General features: G+C 39.7%; 1 protein-coding gene across 4 annotated transcripts in view; it reads left to right on the top strand.

Moving 5' to 3' along the window:
* l3mbtl1 (L3MBTL histone methyl-lysine binding protein 1) overlaps window positions 1-11119 on the top strand; it is a 51344-nt gene extending 40225 nt beyond the window's left edge. For all 4 annotated transcript variants that reach the window (XM_008119069.3, XM_008119070.3, XM_008119068.3 and 1 more), the window contains 8 exons: window positions 68-178; window positions 927-1041; window positions 3012-3108; window positions 3450-3647; window positions 4022-4068; window positions 5184-5341; window positions 6048-6110; window positions 7507-11119. In XM_008119069.3, coding sequence (XP_008117276.1) covers window positions 68-178; window positions 927-1041; window positions 3012-3108; window positions 3450-3647; window positions 4022-4068; window positions 5184-5341; window positions 6048-6110; window positions 7507-7641 — 924 coding nt within the window. In that variant the 3' untranslated portion in view covers window positions 7642-11119. The remainder of the gene's footprint in view (window positions 1-67; window positions 179-926; window positions 1042-3011; window positions 3109-3449; window positions 3648-4021; window positions 4069-5183; window positions 5342-6047; window positions 6111-7506) is intronic.
* The last annotated feature ends 13529 nt before the right edge of the window (window positions 11120-24648 follow it).

Here is a 24648-nt window from a genome sequence, read left to right on the forward strand (position 1 = left end):
GGTAAGGAAATAATTGGCAATATTTGGTGCCATTCATTCTATTTGTTCTTCATTCTCCTAATTCCAGAGGCAACCCCATGGCTTTCTGATCAATATGAGGTTGGAGGCAGTGGACCGAAGGACTCCCACCCTGATCCGAGCAGCTAGTGTAGAAGATGTAGAAGATTATAGAATAAAAGTGGGTTTCTCTCCTACTTGGAGCCTATGCCATGATGTTCAATCATCCCCACTTTGCTTCTCCATTTTTGTGTGCTGCTCACATAGTAAATGTTTACAGAAAATTATCTGGGAGACATCCAGTTAAGAACATGAGCCATTCAGGATCCAACTAAGGATCTATTTAATCCAGCATTCTGTTCTTCCAGTGGTCAATGAAACAGGCCAGGAGAGTAAAAGCCTCCTCACACAATTCAGAATGTCTACCATTTATTGGTGGTTCATGATCCTAAGTTGGGAGGTCTCATATGGCCTTTACAGAATGTGAGTTTACCATTTTATGGCTGGGAGTTACTTGATTCTTTTGTGAACCATCTTGGTTCACACTCTGGGAGAAAGGTGACATAAATGAATTAAATTGAATAAATAATGTGCTCCCCCTGTCCATTTGCCAGTAGTGGTTCCACCAATAGCTCACTGTCATCCAGGATAGTGACAGAAAGGCACAACATTTGGTACTGAGTATATAATTCAGCATTTCAAAAAGATGGTTTCAAAGCATATTACTAACATTACAGTTACAAAGAAAAATGTAAAATTACTTGGGCAATGCCTAATGCCTATGGAAAGCTTGAAAGCAAGACATGAGTGCAATAGAACTCACACATAATTAGATATGCTTTCCACCCACAAGTGGAGTCACAAAGTAGCCCCTGATTTACCTGTAGAATGTAAATTACACTATGCAACATACTGATTTCTGTCCATAGATCCACTTTGATGGCTGGAGCCATGTCTATGATTTCTGGATTGATTCAGATCACCCAGATATTCACCCTGCAGGATGGTGTTCCAAAACAGGACATCCATTACAACCTCCGCTCAGTAAGTACCATCATTATATATATGGGAATTTGGCTTGTTTTAACTCAGTTACACAGATACGTTAATAGAAGAATTGTCAAGTCAATCACCTTATAAATTAGAATGTGATCCATACTTTTCATTATTATTATTATTTATTTAAGATGTCTTTTATACAGGCTCTGAAACACAAGGCCAGATACAATCAGAAATTTCTCTTTGTTATTTTGTGTTTAAGTCGTTTCCAACTTCTGATGACTTTCCTGGCAAAATATGTTCAGAGGCATTTGCCTTTGCCCTCGTTTGAGGCTGAGTGAATGTTGCCCAAGGTCACCTAGTAGATTCCTAGTTTGGCTATTACCTACAGGATGAATGATTTCTTCCTTGATTTCCTGCTCTCAAAGAAGACACAGAAATCCATGTCCCTAAAAACTTTGCCTGGGGCTTTCTTTGGTTTTTGAGTCTTTAGCAGACTTGACCTGCATATCTTTTACTGGTGTCCATAAAATCGGGAAAAGAGGTTCCTTTATTAAAGAATGAAAGGATGAAAGACAAAAAGGTTACTGAGATGGTTTTTGGCAAAAATGTTTGTGAATGTCTCTTCTAAACAGATAAACTGAATATATAGCCTCCTCTGTTCAAACTTCTGATGCCCATTTAAAAACCATTTATTTCAAGTGGACTTTTGAAAAATATACTGCTGTTTTGACATTTTTAGGCCCTTTCCACACAGTTGAATAAAATCTCACATTATCTGCTTTGAACTGGAATATATGGCAGTGTGGATTCAGATAACCCAGTTCAAAGCAGATTGGGATTTTCTGGTGCTGGAGGAAAATCCTGAGAGTGCCTTGGACCACAAGAAGATCCAACCAATCCATCCTCCAGGAAATAATGCCCGGCTGCTCACTGGAGGGAAGGATATTAGAGGCAAAGCTGAAGTATTTTGGCCACATCATGAGGAGACAGGAAAGCTTGGAAAAGATCATGATGCTGGGGAAAATGGAAGGAAAAAGGAAGAGAGGCCAACCAAGGGCAAGATGGATGGACGGTATCCTTGAAGTGACTGGCTTGACCTTGAAGGAACTGGGGGCGGTGATGGCCGACAGGGAGCTCTGGTGTGGACTGGTCCATGAGGTCACGAAGAGTCGGAGACGACTAAACGACTGAGCAGCAGCAGCAGCTTTGAAATTTGGATTATATTGCTGTGTGGAAGGGCCCTTAGAATGTTCTTGTTGAGTTTTAATGGCATGATGTGGACCTAATGCTGTTTTGCTGCTGTTTTATTTGATTTCTCTGATAAGATTTTATGATTGTGTGTATTGTACTTCTTTTCTTGTACATAGAGGTCACTTTTTGAGGCTTTTCATCAAAATTATAGAGTCCAAAAGTTGACTTAAAATGTTTAAATGAGTAAAGCCTCTGTAGGCCCATGGAACAATTGAAATGGTGGTTTATAGAATTTTACTTTCAAGAAGGTTGTGGCTATAGTAAATAATTTTGATTTGAGGGCTACACAAAAGGTTTTGGAGAAGTTCTTGTATTAATGTTACTCATGTTAAAAAATTAAGAAAGCGAATGATTGTAAATGAAGAAGCACATTCTTTTTAAAAAGATTACATCATCTAGATTTGTTTATGCAAAATGCAATACTCTCATTCTTCATAGCATTAGAATTGATTAAATGAAGTCTGTAGAAATCCTTACCACAGAAGATCAATAAGGACCTTTCAAAATGATTAAAAAGAACAACCCTAATTTTACCCATAGCATTTGCAATTACTTCAGTTTATTGCCAGTGGCTTGAAAAATGATAATGTGATGGATCTGGGAGATGTGGAGAAACCACAATAAGATTCAGGGTTGTTGTGTTTTAAGGATTAAAAATGAGTTCTGGCTTAGACAGCAGGAAGTTCCTGTAGTATAGAGAATTGTCCTGGAAACTGAGTGGTCTCTGAGATAATCCACATAGTATTTCTCCTCTTGTGTAGGACCAAAGGAGCCAGTGTCTTCTGCCAATGGGAGCTGCCCAACATTGGCCTGTAAGACTCTCCCTCCCACCAAGAGCTCCAAATACAGCTTTCACAGGTGGGTTCTCACCAAGAGTATCTAGGATCCCGTGGACAGTAGCTGAGGAACAACTGCTGTAGCATTTGGTGGAATATGTGCTATCATATTTACTGTTGTAAGCCTGCACAGTACATGAAGGTGAACACAGCTAACCATATATGAAGCTCACTGGGATGTTGAAAATTCTGTTATGATTTCTGATTACTGCAGACCAGAAAATGGGTGGGATGATCAAGTACCTGTCAAGATGCAGTAAAGATGTTTTTGGCTCAGTCATTATTTTTGTGGGGTCTTCAAACAAGTGAGATCTTTGACAACCATGCAGAGCAATGAACTCCTTTCTGATCTCTGATCTCCAGAAAATGCCCAACACCTGGTTGTGATGGTTCTGGTCATGTAACGGGGAGGTTTACAGCTCACTACTGCATCTCAGGGTGTCCCCTTGCAGAGAAGAACCAGGGACGAGTGAAGGCTGATCTCTCAGATACAGAAAACTCTATTCGAAAGAGAAATCTCATTGGCTTCTCTCAGCGGAAGAAATCCCGACACCATGGAAGGTAAGGAACAGCTGGTAGTTCTAACACATCTGGATAATCACATTGAGAAATGTCATTGTAATATTCTGTAACACACAAGCTGAACCTTCTTTGTGGTTGCTTTGTGGAGGTTAGGCATTTGCTATTTCTCCTGGAGAGCAGGACTGCTGGTTTGAACTTGCTAGGTAGGAACCTTATAACTTGAATATCTGTGTATGTTTTTCTGTGTTTTTATGTTTTTCCCCTCTGAAGCTGTTTTTCTTGTTTCTTACTTCATATTATTCCCTCCCATTTATCCAACATGTATGAACCAAGGGGGTCAGTTCATATGGACTACTATAATCCACTATCTTAAAACATAGTTTGAAGTTAGAGCGTTCTGTTTGTTTCTCTAGAGGACGGCCCCCAAAATATCGGAAAATCCAGCAGGAAGACTTCCAGAGTAAGTATATACTGTCTCCATTTTTCTCATATGCCCAAAAAGGAGGGTCCTTTAAGAATAATCTAAAAGTTAAATTAAAAAACTATACAGAGCATAGTATAAATATTGTAGATCAAAACTAGAAGTGACATGTTTGTGGCACAATTTTAGAGGACTGATTTTTGTTGAACCATACCATCATCAAAATTCGGGTTGGTAGTTTTCACAAAACGTCTCTAGGATTTATTCTGCATAATAATCATACCAGTGACTAAAGCCTTCCTAAAATACAACATGGGAAGGATTGGTGCATTGTTTCTGTGAAAAATGCAGATGCCATTACGATACTTTTAGAACATATATGGGACACTGCAACGCTCCTGGCCTCATATCAGAAAGTCCCTCTAAGTGATCAGTTTCTTAGCAAAAAGATCTGGTCTCTCCCAATGTTGCAGCATAATCAGCTTCATCTAATAGCTAAGAGGACAAGGGAGTGAGTGGGCCAGATAAATATCTGCCTACTACGGACTTCATCCCTATTAACTTCCATTAGGCATGTAACTCAGGGCCCTTCCTCACAGCCATATAACCCAGAAAATCAAGGCAGGTAATCCACAATATCTACTTTAAACTGGATTATCGGAGTCCATACTGCCATATAATCCAGTTCAGTATGGATTTTATACAGCTGTGTGGAAGGGGCCTTATATTACTATTGAGGGAGTGCAAACCTCATGAGGAAGAAGGTTTCAGAAGAACATTTATTTGGCACTTCAGTAAATAAAAAATATTGTTCCCAGTTCCCTGTGCCTAAAGCCTAAAGCCATCTCTTCCTAACTATTTGTGTTGTAGCCTTTTAATTTTAATCACATTGTCTGGATCCATTCCTACAGCCGGAGGGCACTAATTTACACAAACCTGTGTAAATCTGTGTCTCTTCCTAGCTTTGCCTATTATTTAGGTCAGTGCTTCTTAACTTTTGACTTTCCTGATCTTTGAACTTCAAGAAGCCCAGCCAACTGGCCAGTGGTCAGAAATCCTGGAAACTAGGGGAATAAAGCTTGAGAACTACTGCAAATTCTATTTTCTTTCTTTTTTATAATCACATCTGGTCTTGTTTTTAATGCCATTATCAGCCATTTCTTCAGACAACATGCACCAGTCCCTCTTCATGTCAGCTTTGTCAGCACACCCAGACCGTTCCTTGTCTCTTTGTTGGGAACAGCACTGTAAGCTCCTGCCAGGTGTGGCGGGGATCACAGCATCCACTGTGGCCAAATGGACCACTGATGAGGTAAGAATATGTAAAAGCAAGAAGAATAAACAAAACAAACTCAGTGATAGGCCTTTAAAGACACAGCATGCCCCTGACTACACTTCTGCCACACCAGGTCTCTGTAGCTACACAACTTTTGGGACATAAGTGAATGCACTGACATTTAGGTACCTTTCCATTTGTCCATACCAGACCTCAAGATGTCCAGCTCACAGTAATTCTGCTGTGAGCTGGTCAATAACAGCATTAGGTTTTTAATCAAAGCACATCTTGAAAATGTCTTTAAAATGCCATTCACACAGTTTATGAGAAAGTTTTTGGTCAACCAGATTTATTTTCAAAACTATCTGCTCATTATATCCTTTTACAGGAGACAGTTACTATCAGTTCCTGGCCTCATCTAACTGTGCTCTAGAATGCAAGATGGATACTTCTAATATAGCAGAATTCGAATATCGTGTTTTTAGATACTTCCTGTCCAGCATCCAACACCAATACAAGTGGCATCGTTTTAAGTACCTCCAGCTGTCTAATATATGTCACAGAGGGACACTTAGCACTTTATAAAAAGTCCATGAACATGGGCTCTGAGGCAAAAGCTACATGTCATGGGAAAAATATAGAAGATAATTGCCTACCTTTCCTTCATCTTCCAATTCTCCCCTGAAGATTACTATACCTCTATATCTGGCTTCTTTTCCGAATCAATTTTTCTTTTTTAAAGGTGTTTAACTTTGTACAAACATTGACGGGTTGTGAGGACCAAGCAAAACTCTTCAAAGATGAGGTAAGGACATGGGTCATAGTCTCATGGAGTGGAAATTCCAGAGGCACTTGCTGCTTATGAATTATCACAACCTTCTCAAAGTTGATGTTCTCCAGATATTTTGGGCATACTGGGTGTGTGTGTTTGTTTTAGTTGAAAAATTTGGTTGGGAAAGTAATTATAATAGACTTTTAATGCTCTGGCTTTCCTAGGAACCAGTATCAATGATAATTCAACCAAGTAAAATTACATAATACTTCACAAGTACCAAATATTTTCAGCTTGTGTCAACCATGCCATACTGTTTGCATGTCCTGTGGGGTTTTTTTTTTACTGGGTGGTGAGAGAGAATAGAAAGAAAATTATGCAGCGGTTATGGCTTATAACTACTACTTCAACCTGTTCAATACATAATTTTCTTTTTGTTTTCTCCTACCATTCAGCAGAAAAAGTCACAGAACATGGGAATAGTATGGTATGACTGGAACAAATTGAAAGTGTTTGTCAAGTATTCCATATTTTTACTTGTAAACATACAGGACTCTGAACATGTTTTACTAACAGGTGAATTCACCAGAGTGTTCATCTCTTGGTTTAAATGATAGATAGAAGTTACTGAATAGGAATTTCAGTTTGGCTGACTTTATTTTGCACATTCTTGGGTTGAAAAGAGAAGTATTTGCAAGGCTTATAGCAATAAGAGTCTTTCTCCTTCAAGGCAGTCAAAGTGTTTCGTCAGCTGGAAGATTCTGACCTTTAATACTCTTATGTAAAATAGCAATTCCTTTAATAAAACCTTGTTGATGGTTTGGATGTTTCCAGGTGATGGTATTTCATATCACATGTAAAATAGAGGTACCAGCTACAACTATGGTTTAAAATATTGGTGGTGGCAAGCAAAGGTCAAAGTATGCTTATACACTTCACTGCAACTGAGAAATTCCACAGATTTGAAGAGAAATAATTCATTTCTGATTTAAGGAGAACAGTTTAAGGCAAGCAGTATGTCAGTCTCTTTTCATTTTCACTAGTTGGAATACATAGGAACTCTATTGATTTCTGAGTCACATCTATTTTTGGTGGAGTGGTTCAGCAAACAGCCATAGCTTGCTTAGTTCTTGGAAATGCAGGTCTATTTTACCCAGAGTATTCCAGTTTCAACTTTTGAGGAATGGATATTAATATTGTACTACCATACATGTCCCACAACATTTAACTATTGATCAGGCTAAATAGACCAGAATGTGCTGATGCCTCCAAATGTTAGTTTGAAGCTAAGATCTTATACACTGTTTTAAGAGTTTTATTTTATTTATTTGCTAGAATAACTATTGAATGGAGATAGCTTGCTTTTTGGATAACTCATAAATATGAATGAGAAACAACTGACATCTTCAAAATTTCTCTTTTTTCACAGATGATTGATGGTGAGGCATTTCTTTTGCTAACTCAGACTGACATTGTGAAGATCATGAGTGTCAAACTTGGTCCAGCACTGAAAATTTACAATGCCATCCTCATGTTCAAAAATGCCGATGACACCTTAAAGTGAGCCACCAGAGCAGCATTTTACTTTCCTCCACAAGGAAAATGCCAGACTCCCTTGTCTTATCTCTTGTCTCTGCCAACTGGAGACCTTCCTGACTTCTGCAGGAAGTCCGGCCATCTTGCTCTCTCTTTGAGTCTTCATCCTTGTTTAGGACCAAAAACATCTCTTGTCTGTTTTCCTCTCCTCTTTTACCAGCCTTTCTGAACACTGCCCTGGCCATGTTTAATAGTGAAACACTGGTATTGGTATGCCTGGTCCCACAAAAACCTGCCAGGAGTATTCCTGATAGTTTTAAAGGCACACGGGTTTGAAACTGGGGTTGCTGTTGGTTTTAAACTGCTTTGGTTGACCCCCTCAGTTCTGACTGTCTGTGCAATTTTACTTTATTGTGTGCCTCAGTTTACATGATGACATGCAGAAGGCAAATATCGATATATTGACCACCGGTATATACAGTTCCTCTATTTCCAGACAGCATCCTGTATTTGGAAACAATTCTGAACTCTGATGTTTCAGGGAAAAGATCAATTGCAAACTAATATGGATGAGACCGTGAACTTCATAGAAGGCAGATTATCTATATCTGGGGATTTGTTCCTTTCAAGGCAAGCTATTGGACTAACAACACTGTAGATATAACCCACTCTTAACCATTTTGGATCCATTGCTGCTATGGTGCTCACAATTTGTAGACTCACAATATTACCATGTTAGTCATGGAGGATGACTGGATGAAAGTAATATTTCTTGCATTAACCTCTCTTCAAGCCTTTAGGTTTGCATGGTGCATTTTTCCCTACAGTGCACCTATTATATATATTAAAAATAGATTGAAACTTCACAAAAAACAAGCTAACAAACAGGACTGGTACTTCATATCAAATAAAAGCATTCCTTCCCTTTACAGAAGGAATTTCTGATGTTGGGAAGAGCTGACTAATTTCATACAGCCTGTTGGACTTTCAGATGATGTTACTATTTGAAAAAAGATTTCGTGGAACGCAGCAATCCTCAGATTCTCTATTCAGATTTGAATGCTCATTTCCCCAGACAACATGATTTATTCAGTGTGTACCAAATGTTTACATTCAGCTACTTGACATTGTCCCTTGAACACATAATTTAGAAACTGTTCTTTTAAAAAAAAAGACAGATGATTGTGTGTTTGTTTCTAAACTGCATGAATAGAAATTATATGGTGTGATACTTGGCTTTTGAGTCATTAAGAATTCTGCTGTTGGCTACACAGGGTTTTTTCCTCTATGCTGTCTTGACATTGAGTATTGATGTACTGGCACAGGATGTTTCACTGAGCCACTTTAGCTGCACTGTGGCCATGTGGACGAAAAGAAAGGTTTAATTTCAAATACAGTTCTCTAACTAGACAATGTTAGAGGGTGGTGGTTTCAGGTAACAGATTGTGAAATTGTTAAAGCAAAAAGTGTTCTGTTAAATGGATTTACTCTTGTATCTTTGCTTTGGTAATGGAGGTGGAGGAGCCATATCAGTGTTCCACCTCAGATGCCAAGATATGATCCTGTTGAGTTGGACAATCTTGTCTAATTTGGTTTCTGCTCTTCTTGTCCTTCTATAACCATATCTCACCTCACAATAATTATTATACAGAGGGTAGCAATGAGGCTAGCACTTCCAAGCAGAGATTTAGACCTAATTTCTTTCATCTAAATACAACTCTTGGTTAAATGAATATTTTGCATATCATTCCCCATATATGTGGGCCCTTAATTCTGTCAGAATTTTTTCTTCTTCTTTTTCTTTAGACTCTGAAAGCAGGGGCAGAATTTCTTAATCATTTGTATACCAGCATTGTGTCTCATATAATAACATGGTCTGTGAACTCCAGTTTTTATGTTTTGGTCAAATTCATGCAAAGCTTCCTGTGGAAATGCAGCATTTTGACTCTGGTGTGATGAAATATAGTGAAATTTGGCTTTCCCTTTTCAGTGTTTAACCACTTGCTATTCAAGAGAGACTTTTATTTAACTTTATTTGTCTTTAAAAAACAACAACAACAACATGTTTTGCCCCAAATTCAAGATGTTTTCTTGATCATCACTGTATATTTACTTTTGAGGAAGTACAATGTTTTGCACTTGTGATCAAGTCCTTCCAAGAGATGCAGCTAGTTCATGGTGCCAAACTATCCCTTTATCCAAAGAAGTGTTCTTTTAGCCAAGCAGCAAGAAAGAAGAAAATAATCTGTTCTGTAATATAAATATTGCCACATAATGTGGACTTTAAGAAGAGGAAAACTTGTTTTGCACATCTTTCCACCACGTCCATGGTCCTCCTTGACTGCCCATATAAATTCTGTCAGCATATTTGCAAGAAACCAGTTCTAAACAGCAAAGAAACACTCTTTAGTTTTTTATTGACACTCATTTTAGCCCTTCTAAATAGGAATGCATTATCCTGGGTTTGAAGGTGGTTGAAACATCATTGTAGATGGTTTGCTGAAAATGATAAATTTGAATTAGAAGAGGGGGACAGCTGTTTCAGAACATATTCATCGCCAGAGATGATTCGGTGCTATAAAGGCCCATTCTGAAAGAAACAAGTAGTACTTTTTGCAGTTGAGGTAATTCAGCTGAGGTCATATGGTTCAGTCTTAGAGTCATGCTGGAACTGTAGTCACTGAGAAAATTGCTTACCTTGTACCAATTGCTTTTTGTTTGTTTGTTTCAGCGAGACTGACTGGAGTAGATCAGCCTCTCTTATTCTTCAAGGATGTTGGATTTCTTGTTTAGTTTAGGTAAAGTTAAGTTTCTCTTAGATCCTTTACACTGAATTATAGCAGCTGGCCACTTGAGGTCCTCAGTGCCAAATGTTGTTATTGTAGTTTTTTGGTTTAATATAATCTGCTCTAAATTTTAGTCTGCATCTCTTTTCCCTTTCATTTTTGTGAATGTTAAAGTTATTTATTTACAGCTTATTTATTTAGGCTAATTCTGTTCCTCCCTTGAATAGAGCTTCCTGGGCTATTGAGCAAGCTGGGTTGAATTTGCAACAGGAATGAAGTCTACTTAGTACTGAATTCTTCCAAAATACAAGTATGCTTATATCAAGTGAATTCAAAATGCAAATGTTTATGTGAGATAAATGTTTCAGGTGACAGGAGAAAAAAATAACATGAATATATTATCTACAAATTTTAAGCAACTCTGGTTGAAATATTTTTTAGAAAGAAATCAGATTAAAATCCAAAATGTGCATGTGACTTCGTTAAAATCCCTTTTCTCGTGTTTGTTATTTTTGCCAATGCTTCTGGGGTGCATTGGTTCAGGAATTTGGTCAATATCAGGAGAAAAGAAAGAAGACAGCATTCTACATAGATATTCCCTCGAAAATCTTTGCCATCTGCAGTGACAGGGCTGACAAAGATTTTTGCCAGAGGGCCTAGAGAGTTCATGCCAGCCTAAATGGCTCATACTAGCTTATGTGGCTCACCAGTCTCACAGAATCACTGAAGTATTAAGTTGATTTTCAGAACCTCACTCCGAATAGGCCATTTTCCCTCTGGTGCCATTGATGCCACTATTGTCTCAAGCATCTTACTGACAGCTCCTTTTTGATGTGGAGCCAATGGCAGTTAAAATGTCTTAAGAGCAAAACAACTCACCATGAGCGTGATGTCCCAAAGCTCCATAGCTGCTATGAAGATAGTCATTAGAAGCAATATCTTCTAAGACCAGCAAGACAATCAGCCAGATTCCAAACCCAAGAACCTGGGAATAGTCTCCCTGGTGGCTAATGTAAAAAAAAATGAAAAGAATTCACAAGGGCACTTTTTCTTGTTCTCTGCATTGCTACTGTTGATCTCTTCATGAGAGATTTGGCTCCCATATTCCTGTTCTTACTAGGAGCTGATGGGAATTGCTCTTATCAAAACTCTCCTTGGAGTCACCAGGAAATATCCAAAATCAACTGCCTTAGCATCCATATCAAAATAAACTTGGGGAAATGCTGATATGAATTGGCTGCAAAAAACTGCTCATTCCCACTGAAATCAGAAAGGACAATGAACTATATTGGATGATATTGAAGTTGGATAGCGTGGGAGTTTGTTGATGTAGGAGTATAGTAGCTAAACAATGTCCAGGATGGTGAAACATTTGGATGTATATGTGGGGACAAGTAATTCTTATGTATTTATGTCGAGGACATTCTGTAGTCCATGCCCTAGACCAGGGGTCCCCAAACTTTTTAAACGGGGGGCCAGTTAACAGTCCCTCAGACCGTTGGAGGGCCGGACTATAGTTTTTTTTTAAAAAAACTATGAACAAATGCCTATGCACATGGCACATATTTTATTTTGAGGTTAAAAAAAGAAACAAATACAGCCTCAATGTTAATAATAATAATAATAATAATAATAAAAAAGAGGGTTGGAAGAAACCCTTGGGCCATTTAGTCCAACCCCCTTCTGCCTTTCTGCACCAAAAGCACAGCAAGGAACCCCTGACAGATGGCCACCCAGACTCAATGTTAATAATAATAATAAAACAATGGAGACGGTTGGAAGAGACCCTTGGGCCATTTAGTCCAACCCCCTTCTGCCTTTGTGCACCAAAAGTACAGCAAAGCACACCTGACAGATGGCCACCCATCCTCAATGTTAATAATAATAATAATAATAATAATAATAATAATAATAATAATAATAATAATAATACTGGAGAGGCCCCACTAAGGCCTCCAGCCCAGGGAGAAATCCGAAATAGCAATATACTCCAGATTTCTCCCAGGACTGGAAGCCTGAGGGGGGAAAGAAACTCTCCCTCACTCAAGCCTCCAGCCCAGGGAGAAATCCGGAGTATATTGCTAATCAAGAATAGCAATGTACTCCAGATTTCTCCCAGGACTGGAATTCTGAGTGGGGAAAGAATCTCTCCCTCACTCAGGCCTCCAGCCCAGGGAAAAATCCGGAGTATATTGCTAATCAAGAATAGCAATATACTCCAGATTTCTTCCTGGACTAGAAGTCTGAGTGGGGAAAGAAACTCTCCCTCACTCAGGCCTCCAGCCCAGGGAAAAATCCAGAGTATATTGCTAATCAGAAATAGCAATATACTCCAGATTTCTCCCAGGACTGGAATTCTGAGTGGGGAAAGAAACTCTCCCTCACTCAGGCCTCCAGCCCAGGGAAAAATCCGGAGTATATTGCTAATCAGAAATAGCAATATACTCCAGATTTCTCCCTGGACTGGAAGCCTGAGTGGGGAAAGAAACTCTCCCTCACTCAGGCCTCCAGCCCAGGGAAAAATCCGGAGTATATTGCTAATCAGAAATAGCAATATACTCCAGATTTCTCCCAGGACTGGAAGTCTCTGAGTGGGGAAAGAAACTCTCCCTAACTCAGGCCTCCAGCCCAGGGAAAAATCCGGAGTATATTCCTAATCAGAAATAGCAATATACTCCAGATTTCTCCCTGGACTGGAAGCCTGAGTGGGGAAAGAAACTCTCCCTCACTCAGGCGTCCAGCCCAGGGAGAAATCCGGAGTATATTGCTAATCAAGAATAGCAATATACTCCAGATTTCTCCCTGGACTGGAAGTCTGAGTGGGGAAAGAAACTCTCCCTCACTCAGGCCTCCAACCCAGGGAGAAATCCGGAGTATATTGCTAATCAAGAATAGCAATATAACTCCAGATTTCTTCCTGGACTGGAAGCCTGAGTGGGGAAAGAAACTCTCCCTCACTCAGGCCTCCAACCCAGGGAGAAATCCGGAGTATATTGCTAATCAAGAATAGCAATATACTCCAGATTTCTCCCTGGACTGGAAGTCTGAGTGGGGAAAGAAACTCTCCCTAACTCAGGCCTCCAGCCCAGGGAAAAATCCGGAGTATATTCCTAATCAGAAATAGCAATATACTCCAGATTTCTCCCTGGACTGGAAGCCTGAGTGGGGAAAGAAACTCTCCCTCACTCAGGCGTCCAGCCCAGGGAGAAATCCGGAGTATATTGCTAATCAAGAATAGCAATATACTCCAGATTTCTCCCTGGACTGGAAGTCTGAGTGGGGAAAGAAACTCTCCCTCACTCAGGCCTCCAACCCAGGGAGAAATCCGGAGTATATTGCTAATCAAGAATAGCAATATAACTCCAGATTTCTTCCTGGACTGGAAGCCTGAGTGGGGAAAGAAACTCTCCCTCACTCAGGCCTCCAACCCAGGGAGAAATCCGGAGTATATTGCTAATCAAGAATAGCAATATACTCCAGATTTCTCCCTGGACTGGAAGTCTGAGTGGGGAAAGAAACTCTCCCTCACTAAGGCCTCCAGCCCAGGGAAAAATCCGGAGTATATTGCTAATCAGAAATAGCAATATACTCCAGATTTCTCCCTGGACTGGAAGCCTGAGTGGGGAAAGAAACTCTCCCTCACTCAGGCCTCCAGCCCAGGGGAAAATCCGGAGTATATTGCTAATCAGAAATAGCAATATACTCCAGATTTCTCCCAGGACTGGAAGTCTGAGTGGGGAAAGAAACTCTCCCTCACTCAGGCCTCCAGCCCAGGGAAAAATCCGGAGTATATTGCTAATCAGAAATAGCAATATACTCCAGATTTCTCCCAGGACTGGAAGTCTGAGTGGGGAAAGAAACTCTCCCTAACTCAGGCCTCCAGCCCAGGGAAAAATCCGGAGTATATTGCTAATCAAGAATAGCAATATACTCCAGATTTCTCCCTGGACTGGAAGTCTGAGTGGGGAAAGAAACTCTCCCTCACTCAGGCCTCCAACCCAGGGAGAAACCCGGAGTATATTGCTAATCAAGAATAGCAATATACTCCAGATTTCTTCCTGGACTGGAAGCCTGAGTGGGGAAAGAAACTCTCCCTCACTCAGGCCTCCAACCCAGGGAGAAATCCGGAGTATATTGCTAATCAAGAATAGCAATATACTCCAGATTTCTCCCTGGACTGGAAGTCTGAGTGGGGAAAGAAACTCTCCCTCACTCAGGCCTCCAACCCAGGGAGAAATCTGGAGTATATTGCTAATCAGAAATAGCAATATACTCCAGATTTCTCCCAGGACTGGAAGCCTGAGTGGGGAAAGAAACTCTCCCTCACTCAGGCCTCCAGCCCAGGGAGAAATCCGGAGTATATTGCTAATCAAGAATAGCAATATACTCCAGATTTCCTCCTGGACTGGACGTCTGAGTGGGGAAAGAAACTCTCCCTCACTCAGGCCTCCAACCCAGGGAGAAATCCGGAGTATATTGCTAATCAAGAATAGCAATATACTCCAGATTTCTCCCAGGACTGGAAGTCTGAGTGGGGAAAGAAACTCTCCCTCACTCAGGTCTCTAGCCCAGGGAGAAATCCGGAGTATATTGCTGATCAACGTATTGCTAAACCTGGAGGAAACACACCTTAGTAATTAATAATTAATTAAATAATAATTAAAATACCTTTTGATCAGCAGTAAAAGGCAAGGCTCCTCCACAGCTTATGCAGGGAGAGTGGGGAGCCAGGTGAGGCTCAAAGGCTCATAGAGCAGAAAAGTGGCCGGGAAGGCGGAAAGGCAAGTCTCCAAGGCTTGTGCAGGGAGCGGGACAATGCAGGAAAGGGAGGAAAGCTGCCGCGGGCCGGATAAATGGCTCCGGCGGGCCGGATCTGGCCCGCGGGCCTTAGTTTGGGGACCCCTGCCCTAGACAATCATGTTGTTCTGTTCCTTGCAGTTTTCCAATCCTACCATGTGAAACAACTAGTCTGCCATTTAGGAGTAGCAAAATATTAAATCAAGGGTTTTTTTTTGTTTTCCTCCCTGAATCCGTTGGTTAGGTCTATGTATGCTAGATAGGACTAGCATGCCAGAGCTGGTGCAGATTTTTTGTCCCATTTTGTATAAGCAAGCATTTTGCTTCTGTGCATGGGTGTCTAATTGCACAAATTGCGGGGGGGGGGGGATATTCCTCAGCTATTTTTTTTTCTTTCAAATAATCAGAAAATTTTATGTCTGAAACATGGCCTTGAAGGACAGCTAGATTGTGAGAAACTTGCATTTATTGCTTAAAGACTGATCATGTGAAAAGATCCTAGATCAGGCCTGCACAGGAGTTTTGGACTTCAACTCCCAGAATTCTTGTGTATTGGATCAGCTGAGTAGGATTTGTAGGCCCAAACACCTGGAGGGTCACAAGTTGTGCAGACCGCCCTAGGTCAACCTTTGTACTACTTGTCTGAAGGCCAAACTAGATATCAAAGGGCATGCATATAACCCAAGATTAAACTGTTTTTCTTTCCTGTAATGGATTTCTTGAGAGTAGTTGAGTATTGGATTATGACTCTGGAGATCAGGATTTAATCGCTACTTAGCCATGGAAACCTGCTGGGTGACCTTGGGCAAGTCACATTCTCCCAGCCTCAGAGGAAAGGCAAGGGCAGTCTGCCTCCAAACACTCTTCCCAAGAAGGCTCCCATGATAGGTTCACTTTAGGGTTCCCATTAATTGAAAATGCTTTGAAGACACCCAGTTATGGATTTCCTCACTAATATATGATCGTTAAACTTGTAATTGAAGATCATGTTCGTTTTCTTATATCTAATCATGAAACAAAACACACTAAAATTAGATACATAGGTGTGAATAATCATGTGCAATGATAAATACTTGCACAAGCATATCAGCAAAAAAAGTGTTAGATCTAATTTCTGGATCTAGATTAATCCATATACTTCCTTTAGAGGTTCTTAAGAGATCTAGTGTCTGTCTCTTAGTCAAACTACTCACCATGTTAAACATTTAGTATGTATATCAAAATGCCCTCCTCTTTTTTAAACTCTAAAACAAAGGGTGTGGAAAATTTAATCCTTGGGCACCTACAATGCGTGTTTATTATGAAGTAAAATAAAATGGTAACTTTAAACTGCAAACTGTTCACCATAACATATAATTTGATCCTTAGATCCAGGTTCTACCAATATTTCAAGCACTTTTGAAAATGCAAAAGTTCAAACTCAAAATGCAAAGTAGATCTAAAATGTAGGGTTTGTTTGGGACTTGAGTGCAATAGAAGATAATGAAGCTTTTCAAAACTCTTGATAGATTTTTCCTTGTTCTCTCTCATGATTCCTCAAGCTAGTATTATCCTAAACATGAAGAATCAGGAAAAATCTGTTTAGTTACAGTCAGTCTGTGACAAATGCTGCCAAAAATGCCTTTTATTTTAGGGAGTATCTTCTTTAAAGGGCAAAGATGGTGTTTTCCGAAGAAGCATTTTCATGAAACTGAAGCTTTTTTGCACTTTCATTTATTTGCACTTGTTTAATTTGTCTTTAGATATTTGCACCTTTGTGTTTTCATGATGGAAATACTCTCAATTGTATCTAGTGCAGCTATTCTGGATCTTTGTGTCCTGGATATACAGAAAGTTAATATAAAATGAAAGCAAGATGTGATTATGTTTTGTCAGTGTTTTCAATAAAAAAATAAATGTGAAATATGGAATTATATGACATGGGGTTGATGTTTTTGTTGTTTTCAGGGATTTTATTATGAATTGTTTATTTAATAATGGATACAATATATGTAAAATAAAGTCAAAGTATTCAAAATAAACAACACTTGTAGCATTTTTTCAAATGTACTGAAAAACAGGAAACTCCTTATGTTGGATTCGACTATTGGTCTATCTACCTTAGTATTGTCATTGGTTGATGATGCTTCTCTAGGGTTTAAAAGTATTAAGCATTTAAAGCATAGTACGTATATAAATATTGTAATACGTGTGAAAAAGATCTTGGAGTCCTCGTGGACAACAAGTTAAACATGAGCCAATAATGTCATGTGGCAGCTAAAAAAAAACAATGGGGTTTTGGGCTGCATAAATAGGAGTATAGTGTCTAGATCCAGGGAAGTTATGCTCCCTCTCTATTCTGCCTTGGTCAGACCACACCTGGAATACTGTGTCCAATTCTGGGCACCACAGTTGAAGGGAGATGTTGACAAGCTGGAATGTGTCCAGAGGAGGGTGACTAATAATAATAACAACTTTATTCTTGTATCCCATCACCATCTCCCCGAAGGGACTCGGGGTAGCTCACATGGAGACGAGCCCAATAGTCACATAGGTTAAAACACAATACATAAATTAAAACCATATAAACAATTAGATAAAAACAGCATAAAACATATAAACAAGTACTTAAAAACCTGGCCACAAGTACAACAGATGTGGAGGGTAAATTAGTGCAAGACTAAGTAGGATTCGTGGGGACAATCAAGGATAGAGGCAAAATCAAGAGTCTAAAATGATCAAGGGTCTGGAGAACAAGCCCTATGAGGAATGTCTTAACGGACTGGGCATGTTTAGCCTGCCGAAGCAAAGGCTAAGAGGAGACATGGTGGCTACATATAAATATGTGAAGGGAAGTCATAGGAAGGAGGGTGCAAGCTTGTTTTCCGCTGCCCTGGGGACTAGGATGTGAACAACCGCTTCAAACTACAAGAAAGGAGATTCCACCTGAACATTAGGGAAAAACTTCTTAACTGTGAGAGCTGTTCAGCAGTGGAACTCTCTGCCATGGAGTGTGGTGAAGGCTCCTTCTTTGGAGGCTTTTAAGGAGAGGCTGGATTGCCATCTTTTGGGGGTGCTTCAAGTGTGATTTTCCTGCTTCTTGGCAGGGGGTTGGATTGCATGGGCCACAAGGTCTCTTCCAACTCTATGATTCTATGGTTCTATGATTATGCTGAAGTGCTGGGGATTGAAACTAGGAGCTGATTTAAAAATCTACCTGCACGGACAGCATTGAGCAAGTGCCCCTCCCTTAAACCAAGGGAAAGGCAGGCTATAAATATAAATATAAAACATATCATTTATTAACAAAAATACATTGAGATTTCAGTCCCACCACCTGACAGCTAGGTTCAAAGATGTTGTGGAAGTTCTACTCCATCAGCGGCATATTGTAGTGGATAGCTAGGACTGTGGATAAGTGGATATGTGCTCGGTGAGTGTATGCTAAACTGAAAGGGCCAGGACAGAAAAACAACTCATCAGTTTGAAGACAAGCCACAGAGGTTTAATACAATTCGGCCAAAAGGGATACAAGTACGAACAAGGTACTTCAAATGCACAAGCATAAACATACAGAGAAAACAAGACGTCTTATACAGTTTGACAGCTATGTCAGAGTAATTTGCAGCGCAGCAGCAGTTGGATGGAGTCAGTGGAATGCAGAACGAAGTGACATCCAGAGACTTTGGTAAAACTATATACAAAGTTTTACTGTACAAGACAAACAGACTTGCAGACAATAGACACAGGACTTAACACCTAGGCAGACAGCTCACAACACAACTGATGCAATCAGTAATGCATACACACTTGTGTCTGGACACTCCCCAGTTCCAACCACACATCAAGGTCATCACAACTTCTTAGTAATTAACTCTTTCCAGACTATAGTATACTCTGGATGATGCAATCAGTATGCAATACAGACAAGACACAAATTTCATTTAAACACTACCAATACACAAACCCCACATTAACAAGCTATTCAAACCTCCAGGGACTGGTCTCGATCCACACCTTGAATGGCTGGAAGTTCCACTGAGCTTTTGATTAGCTCAACTGTCCAGTTCCATGTCAAACAAATATAGAGGCTACAGGAAACAAAAGGTCTGAGGCTCCTGGAACAAAAGGTAATGATCTTGGGCAATCATGGGCTTGGCTGTCAATAAAGAGATTTAACACATTCACATATTTGATTTCCTTTTTTGTTTCTTAAATGAGCTAGATTATTCCATTTTCTTTGTCAATTTGAGACTTTGCTTCTGGCCTTTTGAAATTTGTTTTGTATGCTTTATTAGTCAAAGTATGTTTGCAATATAATTCCTGGTGCCTCTCTCTTCTTCCCTCAACCCTGTTTAGATATCTAGTAATTCTTGTTCCTTATCTGGTAAAAGTCATTGTTGTACAATTTGAGTATCACTTTCCTTGTATGAGAGATTAATGCAAAGATTTTGTGGCCACTGAAATCCCTGGTTTCCCCTCCTTGGCAATTGAATGTATGCTGAGTGAGTGTCCAGTCTTTTGTTTTTCATATTTGTTTGGATATTTTAGTTAAACTTTAATAGAGACAGTTCTATTGACATGCCATCGGCTCCTGGTGATTTATTTCTCCCAATTGCCTGGAGTGCAGCTTCCATTTCACTTTCTAAAATTGTGGGTTCATCTTCAAATGGTTCATCCTTGAATGAATCTGCCACCCTTTGATCTCTTTTATGTAGTTCTTCCATGCATTGTTTTGGCAGTCTAGATACGATTTTTCATTAATAATTTTAATGAATCAAAGAATTGTCCTCTTGCCTGTTTTATGACATATTTTAGCATTTCCCAATTCACATCAATGCACTAGACTTACACCTCTCTCCATTGTACATGGGGTTTCCTGGTTGTCTATGATTGTATGTAAAATCTGTCCCCACCTATTCTTTTCTATCAAAAGATAGACTCTATTTGACCCTATCAGCACACAAACCTGTTTCACTCTATGCATCAGATGAAATGAATTGAAGTCCATTAAAGTTTATACTGAAATATATAATTTAACCTCACAGTTGCTGCTTTATCCCTCACTACCTTCTTTCTTTTCAAGGCAGACAGAAAACCTCAACAGTAGCAATATAATGGTACTCTTCAGTTCATTTTAAAGGGAGCAACCCCAACTGAACTCAGTGAAATTCCTTTGAATAAATATGCTGAATTTTGCCTTGTTAGGACAGGAAGGCTGGCTATTAGCCAAAAAGCAATTTCACATGGACAAGAAACTTGCTCAACAAGCTAAACTTGTTCAACAAGCTCAGCATACCCAGCAAGGGTTGTGCTTGTGCATATATTTGTAAACACATTTTTTTTTAAAAAATAAAAATCTCCAGGTAGTGAAAGGATAGAGAAATGAAATTTTGGAAGATTAGTAATGAAAACCTCTATTTATATGCAAGTTCTAATGGGCCGAGTGTTGCTTAGTTCTAGTTAAGTGGATGAAGGATTGTCATTTTAGGCAGCAATACAGTTCACTTAAATGAATGTGAGTCTCATTGGAAGACAGACTTGCTCCACTTATATATATGACATATATGTGAATGACTGTACTGTTTAATGTCTTAATGACACCATCAAGCAGAGATTGGGATTAATGTAGCTCTTTGATTATAAGATGCTCTTTGATTATAACTCCCACCACCAAATAGAGGAATTTTGAGAGTAACAGCACAAAGCCAGGAGAACTGTTCAGTGCCCAGCTGTACTGCAAAGGAAAGCCTAGGGCAGGTGCGGAGAACTACTGTCCCAGTTGTTTTGGACTCCAACTCCATGCAGGGTGGAATGTGGGAGCTGAAATTTAAAACATCTGGAAAGGTTGCTCACTCCAGCCTATAGGGGGGTAAAGGAGATATGTGACACTGAATTGTTTTGTGGGGAAGTCTACTTCAAAAAGTGAAAGTATTTTTGTCCATTCTGCAGTTCTGTGTCCTACTCTGTTTACCAGTTTTTGTAATATAAATTATCATCCATTAAGTGGTACCTATCTTGAATAAGATCTTAAGAATGATTTTTAGATATATGCTCAAACACATGTCTGTCTATCCAAGGAAGGGATGTCACAGATCCATAACTAAATTTCTAACACCACTTAGAAATTTAGGTTGGTCAGATGTGACTACCTTCACCAGGATCAAAATCAGATAATTTGTAGTAGGTAGTCTAAGTAAAGGTAAAGGTTTTTCCCTGACATTAAGTCTAGTCGTGTCCGACTCTGAGGGGTTGGTGCTCATCTCCATTTCTAAGCTGAAGAGCTGGCGTTGTCCATAGACACCTCCAAGTTCATGTGGCCAGCATGACTTCATGGAGCACTGTTACCTTCCCGTCAGAGTGGTACCTATTGATTTACTCCTGTTTGGATGTTTTTGAACTGCTAGGTTGGCAAAAGCTGGGGCTAACAGCAGGCACTCATTCCACTCCCCGGATTCGAACCTGCAATCTTTTGGTCCACAGGTTCAGCAGCTCAGCGCTTTAACACACTGTACACTGTACAATTGTATTAATGTTACCCAATACTTGCAGACCCTACCACCAGACGAAGACTATAGTCAAAACCGGTTGTGGATCAGGGGTCTACTCTTCCTTTATGAAGAAACAAGAAAATCACCAAGAAAGTTTATTATATTGTGAATGTAACTACCATTCATCATACTGAGAATGCAACAGTTTGATTGTCATTTGTAACCATTTATCTGAAATTTATATTCGTTTATTGTATATAATACAATGTTTAATGATATTTAATACATCGTTATTATTCCATTTAGTGGACACTTGTTAGTTCAAGCCCTTGGGAACCTATTTTTTCTTATAGTACATCTCAGAGCTCTCCCACCTCACACAGAATAACCTTTACAGTGGTGGTGTGAATCATATAGCCCTCCAAAAAATGTTGGACTACAATTCATAGCATCCCTCGTGACTGGTGCTGCTGCAACAGACAGTCCACTGGTATCTGGAGGGCCACATGAATCCAGGGCTGGCCCTAGATAATTTTCAAGGGTAAGCAAACAGTATCCCCCCCCCCCCCCCCCGCCAAATGCAGTGAGAGTGGAAGAAGAGAGCCATGGAGATAAATAGCAAAGATAATAGGCTTCTTGTTGAAGAAGAATCATTCAATTTGTTGTATCCAGAACCGAATAATCGAGTTGGAAGATATAGATATGTGTATTAATGAAATAAAAATAAATCTCTTGTTTGCACTTGTGTGTTTTGTACCGTTGATCTGTGTTGTGTAATGTTTCGTGTTTTTAAAATTTGTTTTAATGACTCCTTTGTAGGTTTAATTCTATTTTAATGTTTATAGTTTGCTTTGGAACATTTTAAGAGGGAAAAAGTAGTATACAGTATAAATTAATAGTAATATCAAAAATAAAATATAGTATCCTTACAATAATGCTAATACAGTAGAGTCTCACTAATCCAAGCTAAACGGGCCGGCAGAAGCTTGGATAAGCGAATATCTTGGATAATAAGGAGGGATTAAGGAAAAGCCTATTAAACATCAAATTAGGTTATAATTTTACAAATTAAGCACCAAAACTTCATGTTATACAACAAATTTGACAGAAAAAGCAGTTCAATACGCAGTAATGCTATGTAGTAATTACTATATTTATGAATTTAGCAGCAAAATATCATGATATATTGAAAACATTGACTACAAAAATGGCTTGGATAATCCAGAAGCTTGGATAAACGAGGCTTGGATAAGTGAGACTCTACTGTACTATAATCAATATAGCACAACTTCTAGTTTTTAACAGCATTTTCTAAATTGTTGCTATTTTAATGCTTATTGTCTGCTTTGGAGCATTTTTAGAAGGGAAAGGGGAACATACAGTATAAATAAATATAAGTAAAAGGTAAAGGTTTCCCCCTGATATTAAGTCTAGTTGTGTCCAACTTTGTGGGTTGGTGCTCATCTCCATTTCTAAGCTGAAGAGAGCCAGCATTGTCCATAGACACCTCCAAGGTCATGTGGCTGGCATGACTGCAAGGATCACCATTTCCTTCCTGCTGGAGCGGTACCTCTTGATCTACTCACATTTGCATGTATTTGAACTGCTAGGAAACCTGAGAGGTTTCCTAAGGAATCATAGGATCCTACAATGGAAGAAAGCCCCACTCTAAGATCCACACAGGTGGCCATCCAGCTTTTGCTTTGAAGCAGGCATGGGCAAACTTTGGCCCTCCAGGTGTTTTGGACTTCAACTCCCACAATTCCTAACAGCCGGTTAGGTGCCCTGGCTCCATGCTACGGGATCCTGGGAGCTGGAGTTTGGCAGGGCACCAATACTGTTGCGGAGAGAATGCCAGCACCCTTGTGAAACTTCAACTCCCATAGGATTCCAGGAGCTGCAAGTCATTCAGGCAGCTCCTCTCCCTTCCCTTCCAGGCACCTCAACAGCGCCCCTAGTGGTTTGGCATCATACACACTTGCTTACTTAGCGTATAGGTTCAGCCACCCCTGCATGAATCTCATCTCTGCGTCAGAGTATAAAAGAAGTTAAGACAACCATTTACTTTTTTTAAGTGGCACCATGGAAAACCTCAGGTGATGTTCATGCTAAGTCTCATCACTTCTGTTTTGACAAATTTGTAATGCACGTGTCTCTTTTTTAAAAAAAAAAAAAAAATCCCATTAACCAAATTTTATGGATCAAGAGATAGAAGATGTCCAAAATACAAAGTCTGTAATACAAAAGGTAGCACCATCTTAAATAATAATAGTAATAAAACATATAGGAAATTCCTTGAGCATGAGATTGCTGGGCCTTTGTACATATGTCTTTTGCAGACTGAGGCATTATGTGAATTAGCACTATGTTCCCAGATTGTCATTGCTGCAAGTTGCAAGTCGCTTCTGGTGTGAAAGAATTGGCTGTCTGCAAAGACACTGCCCAGGGGACACCTGGATGTTTTTATGTTTTACCATCCTTGTGGGAGGCTTCTCTCATGTCCCCGCATGGAGAGCTGGAGCTGACAGAGAGAGCTCACCCACGCTCTCGCCGAGTTGGATTTGAACTGGCAAGCTTCAGGTCAGCAACTCAACCTTCAAATCAGCAGTCCTACCACAAGGGTTTAACTCATTGCACCCCTGAGGGCATTTCTCAAGTTGCTCCTGACATGAAAAAAAATGCTGCTGGCATTTAAAAAAATAACACATGCTTTAAATTGCCTCAGCTCAGCCCCAGCATGTGACTGACTACCAGAAAACAGGGCACTTTGTTTTAATAGTTTTAATAGTTCAGTTCTTCTGTGCGGCTGAGCTGGCCTCTAATCCTCCAGTGAAGAAAGCTCCTCCATCCTCTCCATGCTTCACCAGCACCACTTTCTTTAATGTTTCCATCCGACAGAATGAAGAACAGGGTAATAATTTACTTCCTGGCCTAAGCCACTCCTCGAAAATATTCTTGTGACCTTCAGACTAATTCATCAAA

The sequence above is a fragment of the Anolis carolinensis genome, chromosome 4, assembly GCF_035594765.1.
Source record: "Anolis carolinensis isolate JA03-04 chromosome 4, rAnoCar3.1.pri, whole genome shotgun sequence".
Taxonomy (NCBI): domain Eukaryota; kingdom Metazoa; phylum Chordata; class Lepidosauria; order Squamata; family Dactyloidae; genus Anolis; species Anolis carolinensis.